This window comes from Osmerus eperlanus, chromosome 10, assembly GCF_963692335.1.
Source record: "Osmerus eperlanus chromosome 10, fOsmEpe2.1, whole genome shotgun sequence".
Lineage (NCBI taxonomy): Eukaryota > Metazoa > Chordata > Actinopteri > Osmeriformes > Osmeridae > Osmerus > Osmerus eperlanus.
The window spans coordinates 4,446,608-4,464,489 of NC_085027.1; the positions used below are offsets into that span (position 1 = coordinate 4,446,608).

At 42.7% G+C, this 17,882-nt stretch overlaps 1 protein-coding gene across 14 annotated transcripts in view; it reads left to right on the forward strand.

Annotated features, from left to right (window-relative positions):
• LOC134028552 (myocyte-specific enhancer factor 2A-like) overlaps positions 1-17,882 on the forward strand; it is a 35,085-nt gene that overhangs the window by 9,299 nt on the left and 7,904 nt on the right. For 4 of the 14 annotated variants that reach the window (XM_062472173.1, XM_062472175.1, XM_062472178.1 and 1 more), the window contains exons 3-7: positions 2,293-2,463; positions 6,657-6,860; positions 14,981-15,115; positions 15,764-15,977; positions 16,311-16,376. In XM_062472173.1, the coding sequence (XP_062328157.1) occupies positions 2,410-2,463; positions 6,657-6,860; positions 14,981-15,115; positions 15,764-15,977; positions 16,311-16,376 (673 nt within the window). In that variant the 5' untranslated portion in view covers positions 2,293-2,409. Of the gene's footprint in view, positions 1-2,292; positions 2,464-6,656; positions 6,861-14,776; positions 14,909-14,980; positions 15,116-15,763; positions 15,978-16,310; positions 16,377-17,882 lie in introns of all 14 variants that reach the window. The other 10 variants (XM_062472176.1, XM_062472177.1, XM_062472180.1 and 7 more) reach the window with 4 other exon arrangements.

Here is a 17,882-nt window from a genome sequence, read left to right on the forward strand (position 1 = left end):
GTGGAGGAACAGTGGTGAATGTGGTGATGGGGTGGGGGGAGGGGGGGTTATTGTCAGGGATCAGCTGTGTGTCTGGTTCACATCAGAGACCAACATTACCACCCCTCCACTTCACACTCTTCTCCACTGCTACTTAGACCACAAATCCTTCTCCCTGAGCTATAATAACATGAGTCATCTGCATGACTGTCAGGCTTGAACTCTGACCAAAATGGGTGACTGTGTTTCCACCAAATCTAGGCTGTATTTTAAAGGCACCACTAACACACACTACTGGGAGCAAAAAAAAAACTTGCAATTGTTGTAGTTTACATATGAAAAGCCGAGACTAAACAATTTAACAACAACCTGAGGACAAGCAGCCCTGTAGCACACACCGGACATTGCTGTTCTTGTTTAGTCACGAGGGGTTAGGTCAGGAAAAGAAAAAGGGAAAAGATGTCAGGGGAGGTGTGTCCACTGATCTCCACTCTGCCATGGTCGGACCGTGGAGGACACAAAAACAGGAAGTTGCCTGGGAGCAGGAAGCTCCAAGAGTGGGCTGTGCAAAGCATGTGGTAGGATGCAGAGGTCTGCGACAGGAAGAAGGGCTCGCATGGACACGCTTTGACGGCTCAATAAGATTTTACTGATTGACAAAAGATTAAGAAGGTTTCCTTGGAGCGTAGAGTTCACCAAACATAACGTTTGTTCCTCACAGACACTCGGAAGTTTGCAATAGTTGACTTGTGTGGGGTTGTGTAAGATGTTTTTGTGCTATGCTAATGTGAACATAGAAAATTGCAATTTTTGTTGTGAGGCTAAATGTTAATAAAGACTATTGTGTTGTTGTTCAGCACTTGTTTGATAGAGAAGCATTTTAATGGAAATGGCCTCCGTCTATAGATCTCTGAACAAGCGAACTGAATACCAAACTCTGAACATTTTCTTGCAAAGCCGCAGTTCAAAACTCCTGTAGAATCGGATATCACACTTAGAAGAAAAAAAAGTAGTTTGTTTTGGAAGGAGAGGATGTGATGTCTTTGGAAGTACCGACAAAGGTTACAAAGGTTTTGAAGCTCATGGATTAGATGCTGTGTTGTGTAGTGCTATACATGTTTATTTGAGAAGAGAACCCAGTTTTATTGATTAATACTCCATAACAACAGCTTGTAGACAACAACCATAGTGTTTAATGACATACATGGGCAGGATAATGTTTGCTGTGCATAGATCGTGAGATTTTACGGTACACTGTCAGGCTCTCATTGAAGTCTGTGCTTCCCTCTGCCGCCTGGTGTTGATTTTCCTTACAGTGGGGAATGTGAGTGGGCTTAGGGTCATATTGATTTTTATGTCAAGTAGATGTAGTTTCTCCTATAGTGACATATTACATCTGTATTGATCTCTGTATGCAGCAACTTTCTGGTTAGCACTTCCAAGAAGTACACACTGTAATACTGTCTTTTATACCGTACACAAAGCCTTAAACATATGTTTAGTCCATCAGCAGGTAGTGTACACTTTCTATAAATATTAATATAGCAAAACTTTTCTTTAGATCATACAAACTGTAAAATGCAAAACAGATTGGTCTTCTTCAACCATCTGTTCTAGTCACCGAGATAGTAAATCATATAGAACACATACATCATCTGCAAACCCTATAAATCAGCTCTGTCATAAGATGGCTTTGGTGTCATAGTATCTGCTGGTCTGCTCCGGACTGCACTTCAGGTCCTGGATCTTGGCTCCACGTGCTGCTATAATCCTGGGGTGAGGGAGGGGGTGGTGGCGGGGGGGGTGTCGTTTGGATAAACCCCCTTCACCCAGCCCTGACCTGCCTCTGTGTACCTCTTTAGATTCAATGAGATTAGGGAAGGGCTCAGGGACTTGGGGCAAGGCTGAGAAGCCAAAGGACTTCTGAGGAGAGGTGGGACAGTTAGCTGCTCAGGTGGGAACGTCAGTCTGGGGATCTATAGCTGCACAATCCTTCTCAGACTGTAGTGTTGGTTGTTCGAATAAGTAGGATTAGCTTTGAGCTCTGGTGCAAAAGACAGTTTGAAAGGATAAGAATGGAGATAAATATATGAAACCGGAGGGGATGTATTTTATAAGGTCGGTAACAAACTACACTTATTGATTTTTTTTTTAACGTTGGTAACAAACTACGCTTACTGGTTTACATTTTGTTTTGTTTGTTTCACAACAAATCACAACTTGTTTTTCTATGATTCCTTTTCATTGTAAAAAGTTAAGGAAACGTGTCGACTTCAGACTCAAGCTTTTTCCTCCGTGTCTCTTTTTCCACAGTTGTTGAGGCAAAGTGAAGACAGAGAGACGATGTGTTAAGGATCCGTTCTGGAATATTCACACAGACGTTGTTTCTGATATTCTTTGGGTGTCAGAGAAATCAAACTCGATCCCACCATGGGGCGGAAGAAGATCCAGATCACACGAATCATGGACGAGAGGAACAGGCAGGTCAGTGTCACCTTCACATGTCACCTTCATATGTCATCATTTTTCAGTCCGTCTTCTCAAGACTTGCCAGTTTCTTTCACACCTCAAGCAATGTTTTTTCTCTCTATAATGACTTATATTTTTGCAGAATAGTCTTTTTGTTTGTATAGTTATCTCCTAAAAAGATAATTGGAAGTCAGTCAACTGTGGACTAGAAATCTATTAGTGTGCATCCACACTGGCACCTAGAAACACATATTTATGCAGCAAAACTTCTCTACCTGAAAAGAAACCCTCACTATTTGTTGCATGCCTATTCAGTAATTTTGAGAATATGCATACTTATTCAAATCCCACGTCAGTCCATTATCCATCCGCCCTGCTGAAGTTAACCTGAAACAGGGTGTGGTGGAACGGATGGTGAAGATGTGGGCCCAGTTTTTCCCAGCCTCTCAGGCAAGGTGTGGTAGGATACTGGATGTCTTGTCGATTGCTGGGAAGGTAGGCAGGCAGGCTGGCTGCCCCTGTCTGCGGTACCAGCTGGGATGCTTGGGGCAGTAATTAGGGTTAGCCCGGGCTGGACGGCACCCTCTCATTAGCAGGGTGGGTCAGAGGGACACACAGCAGCCTTCTCTCCCTGCCTCACCATCGCCCTCTCCAGCCACACAGCCCACTGGAATCCACTCTGTCTGTCTGCCTCCTCTAAATATATAACCCATGCTAACGGCACAACAAATACCAGCCTGTCTGGACCTCTGTCTTAGACTGGAAATAGGGATGCGGCCGGAAAAAAGCATCTGTAGGCCTATATGATATCTATATTTGATGTTGGTTTGTTAGGTGGGTCCATTTATAGATGTAGTATGCAAACTTCAACGCACCCCTGTCACTTTAAATGTATGGTTCAGCGTTATATTATATTATATTTTTGACCGCTGCATGAAAGTTTGATTTGATTCCATGCAGTCGCTCTGAAGCATGAATTACAGCATGTATCTGGATGTTGCTATAAGAGCCGTTGGAGATTTGTAATGAACCTGCTGCAAGGATCGTCTCCCAAATCAGACTCACAGCTTCTCCACCGAGGAAAAGTAAAAAAATAAAAAATAAAAATAGTAGTAGACCTCCCTAACTTTCTACACACAACACTTTAGCAAATAGTTTATTCTCGTAACGGCACAGTTTCGGATATTTTCTCCAGCTAGGTCATGCTCGCATGATAAATCTACATAAACTTTCATCGCAAAAATCGCTTTCTATGGGGTTCTAATGAGTGTTTGCTCGTTTTGGACGATGTGGAACAAGCCTCCGAGGCTGAGCTCTCTGGGGCATCTTGTCGACTGTACTCAGGGGAATCGTTATTAGCATACTAGCGGTGTTGTGGTGACAAGCAGAAGCTCTGACTGTGTGGCCGCTCCACAGGCAATTAATAACCCTGACATTAAAAGAATGTGCTGTACTATAACTACGCTAATTACAGACAGATACACTTGGAGTAGTGAAAAGAAGTCCCCACTTGCATAATCGTTATCAAGGCTTCTAGATTCTTGACCTTTTGGATATTTATTCAAATCACTGAGATGCAATGTTGAGGCCTACCCATCCAAATATTTGGTTGGCTTTAAGCAGAGCCAGCAAAAAACGTAATTTGTGTTAAATGGCATTTTGCTAATATAGAGCAGCTGTACTTTATTCTAACTTAATGAAAAGGAGAATTATTCCAGCATCAATAATGCCCCGCTATACCTTTCAAACTTGCTCCTCTTCAACATGCATGTTACCATACTGTGGTCCTCTTACATTTACATTTAGTCATTTAGCAGACACTCTTATCCAGAGCGACTTACGGTAAGTACAGGGACATTCCCCCCGAGGCAAGTAGGGTGAAGTGCCTTGCCCAAGGACACAACGTCATTTGGCACGGCCGGGAATCGAACTGGCAACCTTCAGATTACTAGCCCGATTCCCTAACCGCTCAGCTACCTGACTCTTACCTTCCGGTCCTTACTAAAGATGCCTTTTTTTGGCTGCCTCCGGGATATGAAATATGTAAAGATAAAGTACCATCATGCATATCATAGTGCTACTCACAGTGCCCAAGTTAAAAGCCCCATACCAGGTATGTGTATGAGCGTGTAAGAGGTCTTCAGTCATCAATAGGCTTCGTTGAGCACGATGCCAAACACAAACTGACATGCTAGTGGCTAATGCAAAGGCTATAGGTGGCAGCTGTGATGTTTACAAAACCCCACAAGTTTCAATTGGCAACTAATCTGTGAACTACTTAAAAATTCTGTGATAAGAATCACTGGTAAGATTAGTTATTAAATGAACTACAGGAATGTGTAGCCATTTTCCAATCCCTTCCCTGACTCCATGGGTTCCATGGGTCATCAAAGAGAACTATTTCAAAACGAGAAGGGTTATGCTTGATGGGAGTCGTATCTCTATGTGGTATGAGGTGGTGTGATGAAGGTGCTGGGCCAGTGAGGCAGCTCACACGGTCATGCTGGAGTCTACATTGATGTGAAGTGTTAGCATCACCAATCACAACACAGGCTTTTAGAGTGGACAATGAGATGAGTCACCAAGCTTACTGTGAGGTCCTCTGGAGATAAGATGACCTGTTATCTATTACATATGATGCATGGTGGCTTATACTAAAAGATGTATGAAGAAAATGATTGGTGTGTGAAAGCTATTAATATTTATCTCTGCTTTTATGTGAAGTGCTATAAATTAGAAATGACTTTTTTAGTCAAACAATCCATGATAGCCTTTTTGTTGGTTGATTACTTTAGGGTATTTTGATTGGCCTCCCAGAAGCAGATGTAAATAGACAGGATGAAATGGACAGAATCCTGTATATCTGCCTACCAGCTTGTCTGCTGTAATGTGGGAAATAGCTGGGATGCTCCAGTGACGGTGACCATCATCTTTAATCCCCCCCCTCCCACCAGAACTCCTCTCCAGCCAATCACTCGGGCACATGCTTTACCCCCCCCCCCCTTGACAGGGCTAGCCTGTCAAGTCTGTCTCTATACTGACTGAGATGCTCTCTGAAACACATTTCTGTTTGATGAAGTCAACTGCTGGTCCGCTCTCAGTGCCTCAGTGTTCTTCCCAGGAAAGAGGCATTTCCTGTTCTCCCTGCCTGTGAGGATCCCGTCTCTGTGGTCTGATCTTGATGAAACACAGGGAAACAGTGTTCCCAGCGTCCCATCCAAGAGCGGGCAACTGACATATCGACTCACACATTTTTCGCCTGGAAGTCACCAGTGTCCATTACATTTCGCCAGATGAGAATGAACCTGATATTAGTGGTGGAGTATAACAATGAGCTATGGGTGACTCTAATCTCCGGTCATACTGTACGCCGGTACAGTATCTGCCGTAGATCAGCTGTCTGTGGGACCAGGGACTAGACAGTCTGACCACTCCCTTCTTATCAGGGCCGGCCACTGAGCTCTCTAACCATCAGGACTGCGGGGGCTTGGTTGTGATAAAGAGGAAATAGTGAGTAGTCAAAGGGTGGAGTGGGAGAGAGGAAAATAGGCGTATGGGAGAAATAGCCAGCTCCCATAGTCAGCACTCTAACATTTGTGTCTCTCTTCCATCATTCTTGCATCACACCTCTCCCTCCCTCTATCTCTACAAGGTCTCTCACTCTGTTTCTTTCTTTCTCTTCATCTCTCACACTCTCTCAAACATGGGGTTGTGTTACAACTGGATCAATTTGTTGAATGCAGCTCTCTCCTTCTCACCAACACATTTTACTTCCTCAATATCGCCTAGTGGGCACCTTTTTACATATGGCTGAATGACCTTTCACTGTCAAACAGCTGACACAGACACAGTGTCAGCCTCTACTGCTCCTGTCGAAACAAAGTGATCGGCTTGTTCTTTGCAAAGGGTCAGTAGTTTGCGATACAGCAGCTGTTGAAGGATAAAGCTATGTTTATGTCAGTGTCACCCAGATTTTTGGTCAGGCCCTGATTTTCAGCACCTTGTTCTCCAGCAGAACTCTGGCAGCTGAATGTTAAGTGTTTTTGATCATATGATCATATTGATCATATATTTTTGTTCATTTAACCTTGAAAGTTTGATCATAGACTTGCAAGGTCTTACTTGAACGCGATTGTGAAAAGAGCCTTTGATGCTGATCGTGGAACTTTACTCAACTTCAATATCTGTCTGTCCCTGTTTGTCTTCAGGTGACCTTCACCAAGAGGAAGTTTGGTCTGATGAAGAAGGCCTACGAGTTGAGCGTTCTATGTGACTGTGAAATAGCCCTGATCATCTTCAACAGCTCCAACAAGCTGTTCCAGTACGCCAGCACCGACATGGACAAAGTGCTGCTCAAGTACACCGAGTACAACGAGCCCCACGAGAGCAGGACCAATTCAGACATTGTGGAGGTAAGTGTCAACGCATTTAGTTGTTGCTGCATATTTCCTAATTCTGAACCGTTTAAGCAATGCTACGATCACCCAGTAGAAAATATCACTGTCTAAGCTTGGACTGATTGGAACATGGCTTCAAAAGGTTGTGTAGAACTTCATACATTTCCTTGGAAACAACAGCTCAATCTATCGCCCATACCATGGCAACCTGTTCTTGGAAAGAGCCTCATTAGCCATGCACCCCTCCCCTCCTCACCCCCTTCCCCAAGCTAGTTCCATACTCGCTGGCGTGGGGGTGGAGGGTGTAGCTGCTCAGCGCTCTGCAGCACCATGTCCCTGCCATGTTTGTTTTTCTAAGTATCAACACGCACAGATTCTTTACTTTTGGATCCCCATGAAAATCCTCCAATATTTGCCATTTCCAAATTTTGGCAGTCCTGAATGTTATCATCGTTTTTTTTTTTTTTGAATGAGTGTTCAGCGGGGAATTGAAACAAATGGTGTCTCAGGGGTGTGTTGGTTGCTCTCCACACATGGTCTAAATAGTGACATGCTGTTCTTAAAGAAAACAACGCAAGGAACAGAGTCTTGAACGATACGTGGACTGCATGTAGGGCCCCAAAACCTGTGGGGTGATCAGGGTCTCCAGCGTTGTTGAAATCATTGTTTGAAAGCAAACAACCCCTGCATAGTCAGGAATACCAGCAAAACCATATATATGTTTCAATGTTGACAGACGTTGGGAGCAAGATGACATCTCTGCCTGTTCAGCGTGTGCCCTGTAACCGTTGTTGTCAACCTTGAAAGTCAGCTCTGAGGAGAAGTTAGAGAGGTGCACTGTGAACCATTTGATTGGTTTGTCAATGTCATGCAACCGTGTGTCATGCCGACCGTGTTTTTTTGTTGCATCATAGTCCCAGTCCTGGTCCCTGAGCAGTCCTGTTTCTGATCTTGGCCTCACTTCCATTAAAAATGAATGGCCAAGATGACTCACGTTCACACTGTTTATGTAACGGTAATGCAATGTTTGCCTTACTGAGAGAGTTTTCAACTCAACCCATTGCACCCTTACACCCAAAGATTCAAGAATTCAGAGGAAGCTAAACTTCCCAAACCTAAATTGTGTTTGTTTTCAGTGTCCCTCCCAACAGTTTAAACTGGCAGTAGTTACCTTCTCTCAGAAAAGAGTTATGTTGTGCACATATTTTCATGGTCATGTTTATGTCTGAACACACAAGATTCTGGAATGTACATGTTCTTATTCATTACAGATTATAGGAGTTTATCAGGTCAATCCACTAAATGGATAAGTAGAAAGTCGGATTCTATAACACACTTTGTCCCTGTCTACACTGTTACAAGAAAGCCTTGTTTGAGAAACCCAACCTCTACTAGACCCTCCTTTGTCCTTAAGCATGCTTCCTTCCCTCATTGAGTATAGGTTAGTTAGATTGAAAGCTGTAAAAGAACACTTCTCTCCATTGTTCAGATAGAGTTCACATGCTGATAGTTAAGGATATAAACTGTATTAAACTGACGCTGGCCTTGTTACACGTAAACAGGATCCCAGTGCAACTTGACGTTCTGTTCAGACTTGTTTAATCCAAGAATTCTCTGCACTTTTGGAAACTCTGAAATAAGTATCTGTAAAGTATGTGATTGATAGTATGAGATTGATACCATCCTCCTGTAAACGTTACATTTATGTAAATGTAAGATTTGTGAAGCTAGTCAAGCATTGTGCGTTGGCCTCAATGCTAGGATTCCTTTTTTCTTTTATGATTACAGTTTATACTCAGTTTACAAAATACAAATCTACAGATCATCAACTAAGCCGCCGTCCATCCTATGATATGAAACCCAACATCTCCCATTGGACAAGAACCACCTGTGTCTTCTCCAAAGGTCATTAGGCAGAGATGGATTTGCCTATTTCTGCTCCTGATTTGCTTTTCCACAACGGCAAGCTGATACAACAGCGAGTGAAAACAAACACTGTAAAATGAGAGGTTATACTTTACATACTGTTTAGCTATTTGCAACATTCTGTTGCTGCATTTTGTTTAGCTGTGTCAGCAGATCTCAACCTTGCTTCTCTCGATAGATCTAACCAAATCAATGGGAATGGCAGGAAAGAAGTGTTTGATTTCCATTCTTTTGGAGCTTACATTTTATAAAAATTTGTGATTATGCACAAGCTTAGACTGGTGATTTACAATTTTAATTTCACATATATTTGGAAGAAAAAATATCCGATTGACGGTTTTACTCATGAACGTGCTGTAATAAAGGAACCGAATGGAAAAGATTAAGTTTGAATGTCAACCCCGATGAGAGTGGTGAGTCAGTAGGACTGCATCTTTTATAATGAACGCCAGTTAGGCATGAACAATACAATGTCCAGGCTGGTCAATTAGTGTGACAGATCAATTGCTGCTGTCAGAATAATGAGGCAGAGGTTACGATTAGAGTTGAGTTTCACCAAGTACAGAGTTTTCATCCAAAGTATGCAATGTAATCATTTGGGCAGCATGATGTGTGGACAAGATAATATAAATGGAAAATATAAATGGAAAATATAAATGGAAAAATTAAATATTTTATTAAACTATAGCCTGCTACCATATGTGGAGTTTGTAAGTAGTTGGTCGGAGTGCCAAGATTTTTGCCCCCTGGAAGATTTACGCTCTTTCATCAAAAAAGCGACCCCTGTCAGAGTTAGCATTGCAACATCATGCCCTATCAGTGTTTTTGCCATCTCTCATCTGGGCGATAAGCCAACTTCTAAAGGCTAATCCACAGGGAAGGCCTAATTTGTCTTTGATGCACACCAATGACAACATAAAATCAAGAAATTGTGATGTGAAAACACTGAGTATTACAGTTGGATTCATGGCAAGTGTCCAGATTTCTTTCATGATCCGATAATACCAGCTTTGACATTTGAGATGTCTGTAGGATACACATGCTTAGCTACTTGCCAGTTAAATACCACTTTAAAAGGAGGTTTGTCCCTGAAGTATTTTAAGACACTTTAAGATACATTTTTTTAAATAACTAGCTGTAAGCCAGTGATGTCATGACACACGTACAGAAATCGACACTTTATACTCCCTGTCAGTATTACTAGCATGAAATCAAAAGTATCAAAGTAGTGACTCTGCAAATAAAATAGAGAATTATGTAACCCTGTTACTAAATTCCTGAATAATTACACACAAATCCCTAAAAACCTTGCATATATTATCTAGCATTATGTAATCGGATTACCAACATAAAGGGATACACTGATGGGAAAGTGATTTTTTTAAATAATTATGTAACTAGCAGTAAAGTAAAGTGGATAGTTCAGTTTCAGTAGAGATACAGGGAATCTAAATGACATGTTATTTCATAAATGTACTGATGCTGTATTTGCAGTAGTGTCTCCAATAGAACTGTGAGTATATTACAGTATAACTAACCTATCATACAATACTGAATTATAAGTTTGATATATTACTCCCCCCCCCTTCCTTCAGGTGATCTGTGATAGTTTGAACGGACAACATTAGGAATGCCATTTAAACCAAATCAAACAGTAGTAGTGTTGACAGTGGGATGAATCTACGCATGTTTGTTTTGAGAGCGTGTTCCACGAAGATGGCTTGCTCCAAAATTTAGATTTAATATTTAAAGAGGAGTTAACACAGATTTGTGTTTGCACAGGGACAGCTCCGTGTGAACAGAGCTCTGTTTCATCTCCATCGTTCCTGATGATATCACCATGCGGTCAGTTCATACCAGAAATACTCAAACATTGTGTCCAAGAGAGACTTTGGATTTCTTATTATAGTTATTCTCTGACCTATTGAAAGATGTTCTTATATACACTCATTTATTTTGTATGGTGTCAAGGATATTCCATGGATATTCTCTGCAGATCCACTTCTAGACTGATCATTGTTTTTTTAATTTTGAGCAGCAAGACAGCATAATCACACATGTAAGTACGACTGATCAAAATAGAGCTAGCAAAGTCTACTAATAACTTGCAATAACAGGGATTGAGGCGTGAGTGTCTGGGAATGCAGTCGGTCCTCTATATAAAACCAAATGGTGGACATGTGCCTTGGCCAGGCTGGACTGTTAGGACCACGCCTGAAGTAATTAAGGGCCAGTTGCTTGGATGTCATTCCAGAGGAGTGCTGTCACTGTCTTGATCTTTCCTCCAATTAGGAAGGTCACCCTGCTTCAGACTCCACCCCTAGTCCTTGACACAAATTCCCAATTATGTATTTCATTTTTTTAATACCTTAAATCTATTTGATAAATCCCAAAAGCATTACATTGCCGAAGACGGTGATGGACTGCAACCCCTCTCAAGTGGTTTAATTGAATAGGTACGTAATTATTATGCAACATATCGGGAGAGGTACTGCTCAGATTGGCCACCGTACATATCCACACATTTGAACAGAGTAATCTTAACAGGGAGATATTGTCACATTACACTAAAGTATGGTATGGCCGAGGTCAGGTTTCAAGGTGGATTTGCACTTCCCAGAACGTGGTGGTAGACAATAGATCTCTCTCCCTGGAGGCTGTGTAGTTTGATGTGTCCTGGCTGGCTGACAGGACTGCTGAAGGCCGCCCATGCAGGATCGCTGCTTAGTGAGTTATGGAAAGATGAGAGCTGAAGAGGAGCAGTGAGATCTGTGTTAACAGGTGTAATTCTTCGACCCACGGCACAGCTGACACTTGTATACGGTACACCTGTTCTCTGCATGTACAAGCGTGACAAGAAATTGAAGACGACCAACTTCTGAAACCAGTGCATACATATTTACTCTTACTATTACTTTACTGTAATTTAGAAGGAAAAAACCCTTTAATCACATACTATTTTCCTGTCCTCCTGGCTGTTAGAATTAAAACTAAGGGTGTATTGGCTTTTATACTGTGGTTAATGGAAGCTTCCTGTCACTGTATCGATTAGGCCAGACTGAGGGCATTAGCAACCGGACTAAACACTGGGGTGTAGCATTGAGTTGAATTCATTTACATTAGGGATTAAGTGTCCAACGGGTAAGAAATTAGATGTGTGCATCTAACGAGCACACACTTTTGTTGGTAGTTTGTGTATTGTGATTCCAGGGCATTGCTCGGTCATGTTGTTTGGTGTGCTTTTGTAAAGTAAAAAAAACAAAACAAAAAAGACCGCATTGTGTGCTGTGCCACAGTGATTGATTTTGGGTCAGGCTGGGATCTATCTGGTCTCACATCCTGCTCTCTTTCTTTCTCTGTCTCTCATTTCCTCGTTTCCGTTTCTCTCCAGTCTTCTCCTCTACGCTCTCGCTCTCATTTGTCTGATCTTCTTCCCATATAGTGCTCATTCTCCCTCCATCATTCTTTCTCCTCTATCGCTGTCTTATTGGAACTCTTAATTGTACTCATAAATATTTCAGAGGCCAGTGAGAATGGAAAGATTAGGGAGGGGCAAAGCTGCAGAAGGGTAGTATTTCACAGACCCTTGGATTGGAGAGATTTGGCTGCAATCAGAGGTCAAAGAAAGCATCGGAGACATCCAATTTCACAATCAGTATTTGTGATGTTAGCATCCATCATGTATGACACATTGATATGGTGATGTTAAAGTTATTTTAATAAGTTTGGCTTAACTATATACTGTACCTAGAGTAGATGATCAATGCCTTTCCAATTGTAGGAAACACATTAATCGAACACAGTAGCAATCTTTAAAGCAACTTATTTATTTTTTATTGCCCTTCTCCACCCTGCCAAGTAATAAATTCCAAAACCAAATCAAAAGTTGTTATAGGCAGATGGTAAAAAATATATGAGGCCATTGAGTCTTGTTTATGTGGGTGATAACAGCTTTGTCTAGTCTGAGCTGCAGATTGCCCCGCCAGGAACAACGCAGGGATGGCTGTTGCTATTTAGACTCATTCAGTTATCTTGAAATCCAAATTACAAAACATTGAGTAAGCTTCAATAAAGAGACAATATGGCTTCTGCTTGCTCTACTAGAATTGGAACTTGTGACTTGTAACTGGTGTCTGACTGATCACCCAAAACCTCCACCTTGGCAATCCCACCCCTCCAACCTTGTTTCTCCTGTTTGCCTGTCCTCTATCTCATCCCCCCCCCCCCCCCCCCCCACTACCAGCCCCTATCTCCACAGCAGAGATAGATAAGAAGGCTCTACATCCAGAAGCAGACTCACGTGGTGACAGCAGTCAGTTTGGACAACAGAGGGAGGGGGAGAGGCAAGCTGTCTGGAGATAATAACCAGAGAGACTTTCCCTGCCCTCTTCAGACAAGCTAAATAACATTAAATCTTGAAACAATGTGTATGTTTTGTACTTGAAGCGTCTCAACGTAAAGAATAGTTCAGATGCGTGTCATGCGGTTGCCCTATTTGTTTAACTCATTAACATACCAAAGAGGACTGAAACGACCCAGTTAAAGCATTGTCTGTCCCTTCATTAAGTATTTATGCTCCTTTAGGACTGATGATGACTAAAATGAGAATTAGCCTTGGACACTACTGTTCAAACATCTCATGCAAGCACAGTCCTGAGGGTGTCAGTGTGATCATTGACCTTCAGGGGTTGACCGACCAGGTCCTTTTATGGCCAGGGGGCTGGACTGAAGGCCCCCGGCTGGCCACAGGGACACTGAGGAGATGACAGGTGCTGGATGGAGAGAGGCACCTGCTCTGCCATTTGCTCATGGAGTCCCTTTACTGGAGGCAGTAGGCACAGCCAGCAGGATTGACAGTACATGCCCGGACATGTGGTGTTATAGGCTGGGGGATTTTTTTCCTTTTTAAGTGCTTGCTTTTGATAGAATTATCATCTAAATACATTTCAAGGGAAGGGAAAAGCTTGTTATGAACATTGAAAACAAGCATGCAAGATTGAAGACATTCTAGAGCATGCAATGGAAAGGGCACACTACTCAACCATGCTCTTCATTCCTCCAACTCAAGTGCCACTTGATATAATGTAAAGGAGAAATTAGATATGAGCTCTGAATTGGGGGAAGGGGGCGGGGAGGGGGCAGAGCAGTGCTCAGGTGGGGCACAGGGTCAGTCTCCCCCAGTTGTCAAAGCTGTCATAGAAGAGCAGCTGTTTCTTACTCTCCCTGGGTTGCTGATATCAGGACATTGCTGCTGGGTAGGCAGACACGCAGCTTGAGTTGGTCCTCATTAGTTAACAGAGACACAACGGTTGCAGACTCCAAGTCTCTTTCACCTACAGGTGCCTAAGCCCAAAGGAGATTGTCATTACTACAATACCGATGACCTGACCTGCTGAAGCACCCAGACAGAGGTCATTGAACTTCTGGATAAGGGCTGCTTTTTGGTCACATGTGCATGAAGGAAATTACTTTGATTCTGTGACAGTCACATTGTGATGATAAGATAGGGGTCTAATGCTGTGTTCACACCAAACGTGAAGTGAATTTTCACTTCGCGTTCATTTTTGTTTATTTTTTGTTGTCAACCATGTCCGAAAAGACTACTATAAACAAATACGAAGTAATGTAGTATAGCAGAGGACGCCCACACAGCTACAATACTCTTTCTCTCCATTTCTTCTAAAACGTGAAAATGAAAATGTTCAACTCAAGCGAAAGACGCGAATAATTCGCGTGTTTGCATTGACTTTAGGACATTTTCGCGTTTGGTGTGAACACAGCATAAGCTTTTTAGGAACACTTATTTATACAGTAATACATGTTTTCATACTCTACTCACACAATTTTGACTTACAGCATCATGTTTTGGAAAAGCTACCATTCAGGAAGCTTTATTATCTGTTTCAAGACAGTTTTCAGGACTGTGCCAGGACAGTTTGTCATTAATCCTCCACACTACCACCAATCTGCATTTCAGTGTGTAAATGTCCCGCATTTTATTTCAGAAATTAAGAATCAAAGGCCATAATGACTGTGCCAGTCCTGAGGCCGACGACTGTTTTGGCCATAGCCCTGATATGGACGAACGCTTCCCCAAGCTAAACGAAGAGAGTGCTGTTATGTACAGACGCTGTGGTGTAAGTACAACCTCCTTCCTTCTCCGCCGTTTTGTGTTGATTCCCTGTCTTTTATGTTGATGTCCACCACAGGCGCTAAACAAGAAAGAACACAGAGGTTGTGATAGCCCGGACCCCGATGCCTCCTATGTCCTCACCCCTCACACTGAAGAGAAATATAAAAAGATTAATGAGGAGTTTGATAATATGATGAGAAATCATAAAATCGTAAGTAAATGAATGGAACGTTTTTGCTTGGCTTTATGGCAAAAAAAACAAAACAAAAAACACTTCTCTCCCTCTCAAATGTTTTTATTGTTATTTATTTTTTATCACTCTTGACACTGACATAAGTCACAAGCAAAGATGACAACATTCTTTTCATGTCTCATGTTAGCTACACCTTAACCAGTTCACCTTCCACAAAAGAACAGGTAGTAGTTTCAGCCGTTCTGGAACTCCCTAGCCACTGTTTAAAAGTATACAACTGTATTGTTTATTGTACTGGTACTGTATATGCTAGTGTACTGTATATGACTTCACCATTATGTCCATCACTTACTAATGTTACAACTAACAACTTCATTGCACTGAATCTGCAATGGTCTGCTAATGCTACCAGTTTTGAGCATGTCAAATGTTTTGATTGTGCAACAATGTCTTCACTCTATCACAAAACCATGTCTATCCATGTCATTTTATATTTAGAGATTTTATAGAAATAGTAATGGGACATAGTTTGACATCATTTGATGACATCCATCAATGTACATTCTTCAATAATAAATACTATTTTAAATGTTGGCCTTGTCTAGTGTTCAAAGAAGTTTTTTCACCCATCGCTAATTGTCTGATTTTCCTATATTGTCCCTCCAGCCCAGCGGTCTGCCTCAGCAAAACTTCTCCATGCATGTGGCCAACCCCAGCAGCCTGGCTCAGGCCTACAGCCCTGCAGGCTCCCTGGCTTCCCAGCAGGCCCTGGCTGCAGCCACCCAGGCCCTCAGCGACAGTGGCATGCTCTCCACGCCCCATGGACAACTTCCCAGGAACATGGCCTCTCCCCAACGTCCCCCTAGTGCTGGCAATGCAGGTTAGTGTGTTTTTGGCTGGCTGCGTGCGTGCGTGCGTGTGTGTGTGTGTGTGTACGTTTGCATGTGCCCGTGTGAGCTTGCACTCGTGATAGTGAAGACTCCATGTAATTGAATCACATGAAAGCTTTAGAAAAGGCAGTTAAAATAGGAATTCATTATTCGGCTTCAGTATTCGGTGGTTCCCAGAAGCTGTGGCTATGCCCGGAAAGCTGTGCTGCGGCTGCTGCTGCTAATGAAGCGTGCTGTGTTATCCTGTTCCGACTGTGCTCCTCACACATGGGTGGGCCACGGCCTGCAGATGGCTGATCCTCTCACTCTGTGCCTCTCCTCAGGTGGCATGCAGGGGAACGCTGAGCTGGCAGTGCCAAATGGAACAGGCCCCAGCTCTGGCCCAGTGGGTAAGTCCCTGAGGAGAAATCCATTAGCTTTGTGGCCTCAGCGTGTCCTAGACACTTAAGTTGTGGATAGGGAGGCGGTTAGGCTACTGGAGAGTTTTGTTTAGGATTAGTATAAAACTTAACAGGGTATTTGGGACCAATACATTTTCTCAAAAAACGTTTAAACCTTGTTCATTGTAACAGGTTGTGTTTCCATACATCCGTGAACAAATATATTGGTGTTTTCCAAAATATTTTTCCTAAACCTGCAAAAAAGTGGTACTTTCATATACCATGAGTGTATTCCCGTTGTCGTTAACATGAAACAGGATTTACATACTTACAAAGCTACCAATAGGCTGATATGGACTGATATCACAAAGCAATAGGAGATAGCAGCAGATGTGAGTGTATCAGCCTCTCTCCAGTGTCACACCACCAAGGACTCAACCAAGGTCACAGGTCCAACTGTTCCTTTTTGGCAGAGCCAAGCCCCAGTGTCATTTTTACTCTCTCGTGTCCTGCTATGTTTATGTTGGCCCAGTATATGTGTGGTTTGTCTGTCTCTGCAGACAATTACACTTCATACATGAAGTATGAAGAAATAATACAGTTAATAAATAAAATAAAAAACACCATATCTGATAATTTAAAGAGAACCGAGGAAGAATTCATTCACTTCAGCCCTGATCTTGTTGTCAGCACGTGGCAGTCCAGTAGTAAACATCTCCCTGGGTGCACTGACAGGTGCACCTGTTTGTGTGACCCGTCTGCTCTCCTATTATGGGCGACGGTAGGTCTCTCTGCATTTTGCCTGTGCCGTCAAAGCTCTGCAAGCACGCTGTCCATGTCAAGCCTGTGAGGGGGGCCGTACACAATGCCCCTGACGGCCTGTCATGGCCACTATTTGCCATGTGACAGACAGGGGGTGGCAGGTGCCTGCATGTTCCCCTCAGACTGGACTAAGTGCACTGGTGTTAAATCAGGTCTAGCCAGTGAGTAAGTCTGTAAACCGCTATCCCTCTGTCGTAAATGAATGTATAAATGTGTTCTGTGGCATTTTATGTTCCGGAGATTAAAGTCTGTGTACTTCACATGCCCCAGTTTTAACCAACATGTGTGATGTCACAGGTTCAACCAACATATATGTGATGTCACAGGTTTAACCAACATATGTGATGTCACAGGTTTAACCAACATATGTGATGTCCCAGGTTTAACCAACATATGTGATGTCCCAGGTTTAACCAACATATGTGATGTCACAGGTTTAACCAACAAAATGTAAATCCTGAAAGCCTAATCTGCTTCTTGGCTATGCTGACCTGGCAGCGTCTGTCTCTGTTCCCAAGGCTGATTCGTAGAGACAGAAGGCAAGATGACAGTCCCCAGTTCCCTTGACCCTGTCTAACAGGAAGACTACAGACCCCATAGTGCTCTCGGGCTCGGGACTACAAGTCTTTTTACCCGGTTATCCTCTGCCTTGGGTCTACCTGCCATAACCTTCTAACTCCAGGCTTCCATTCC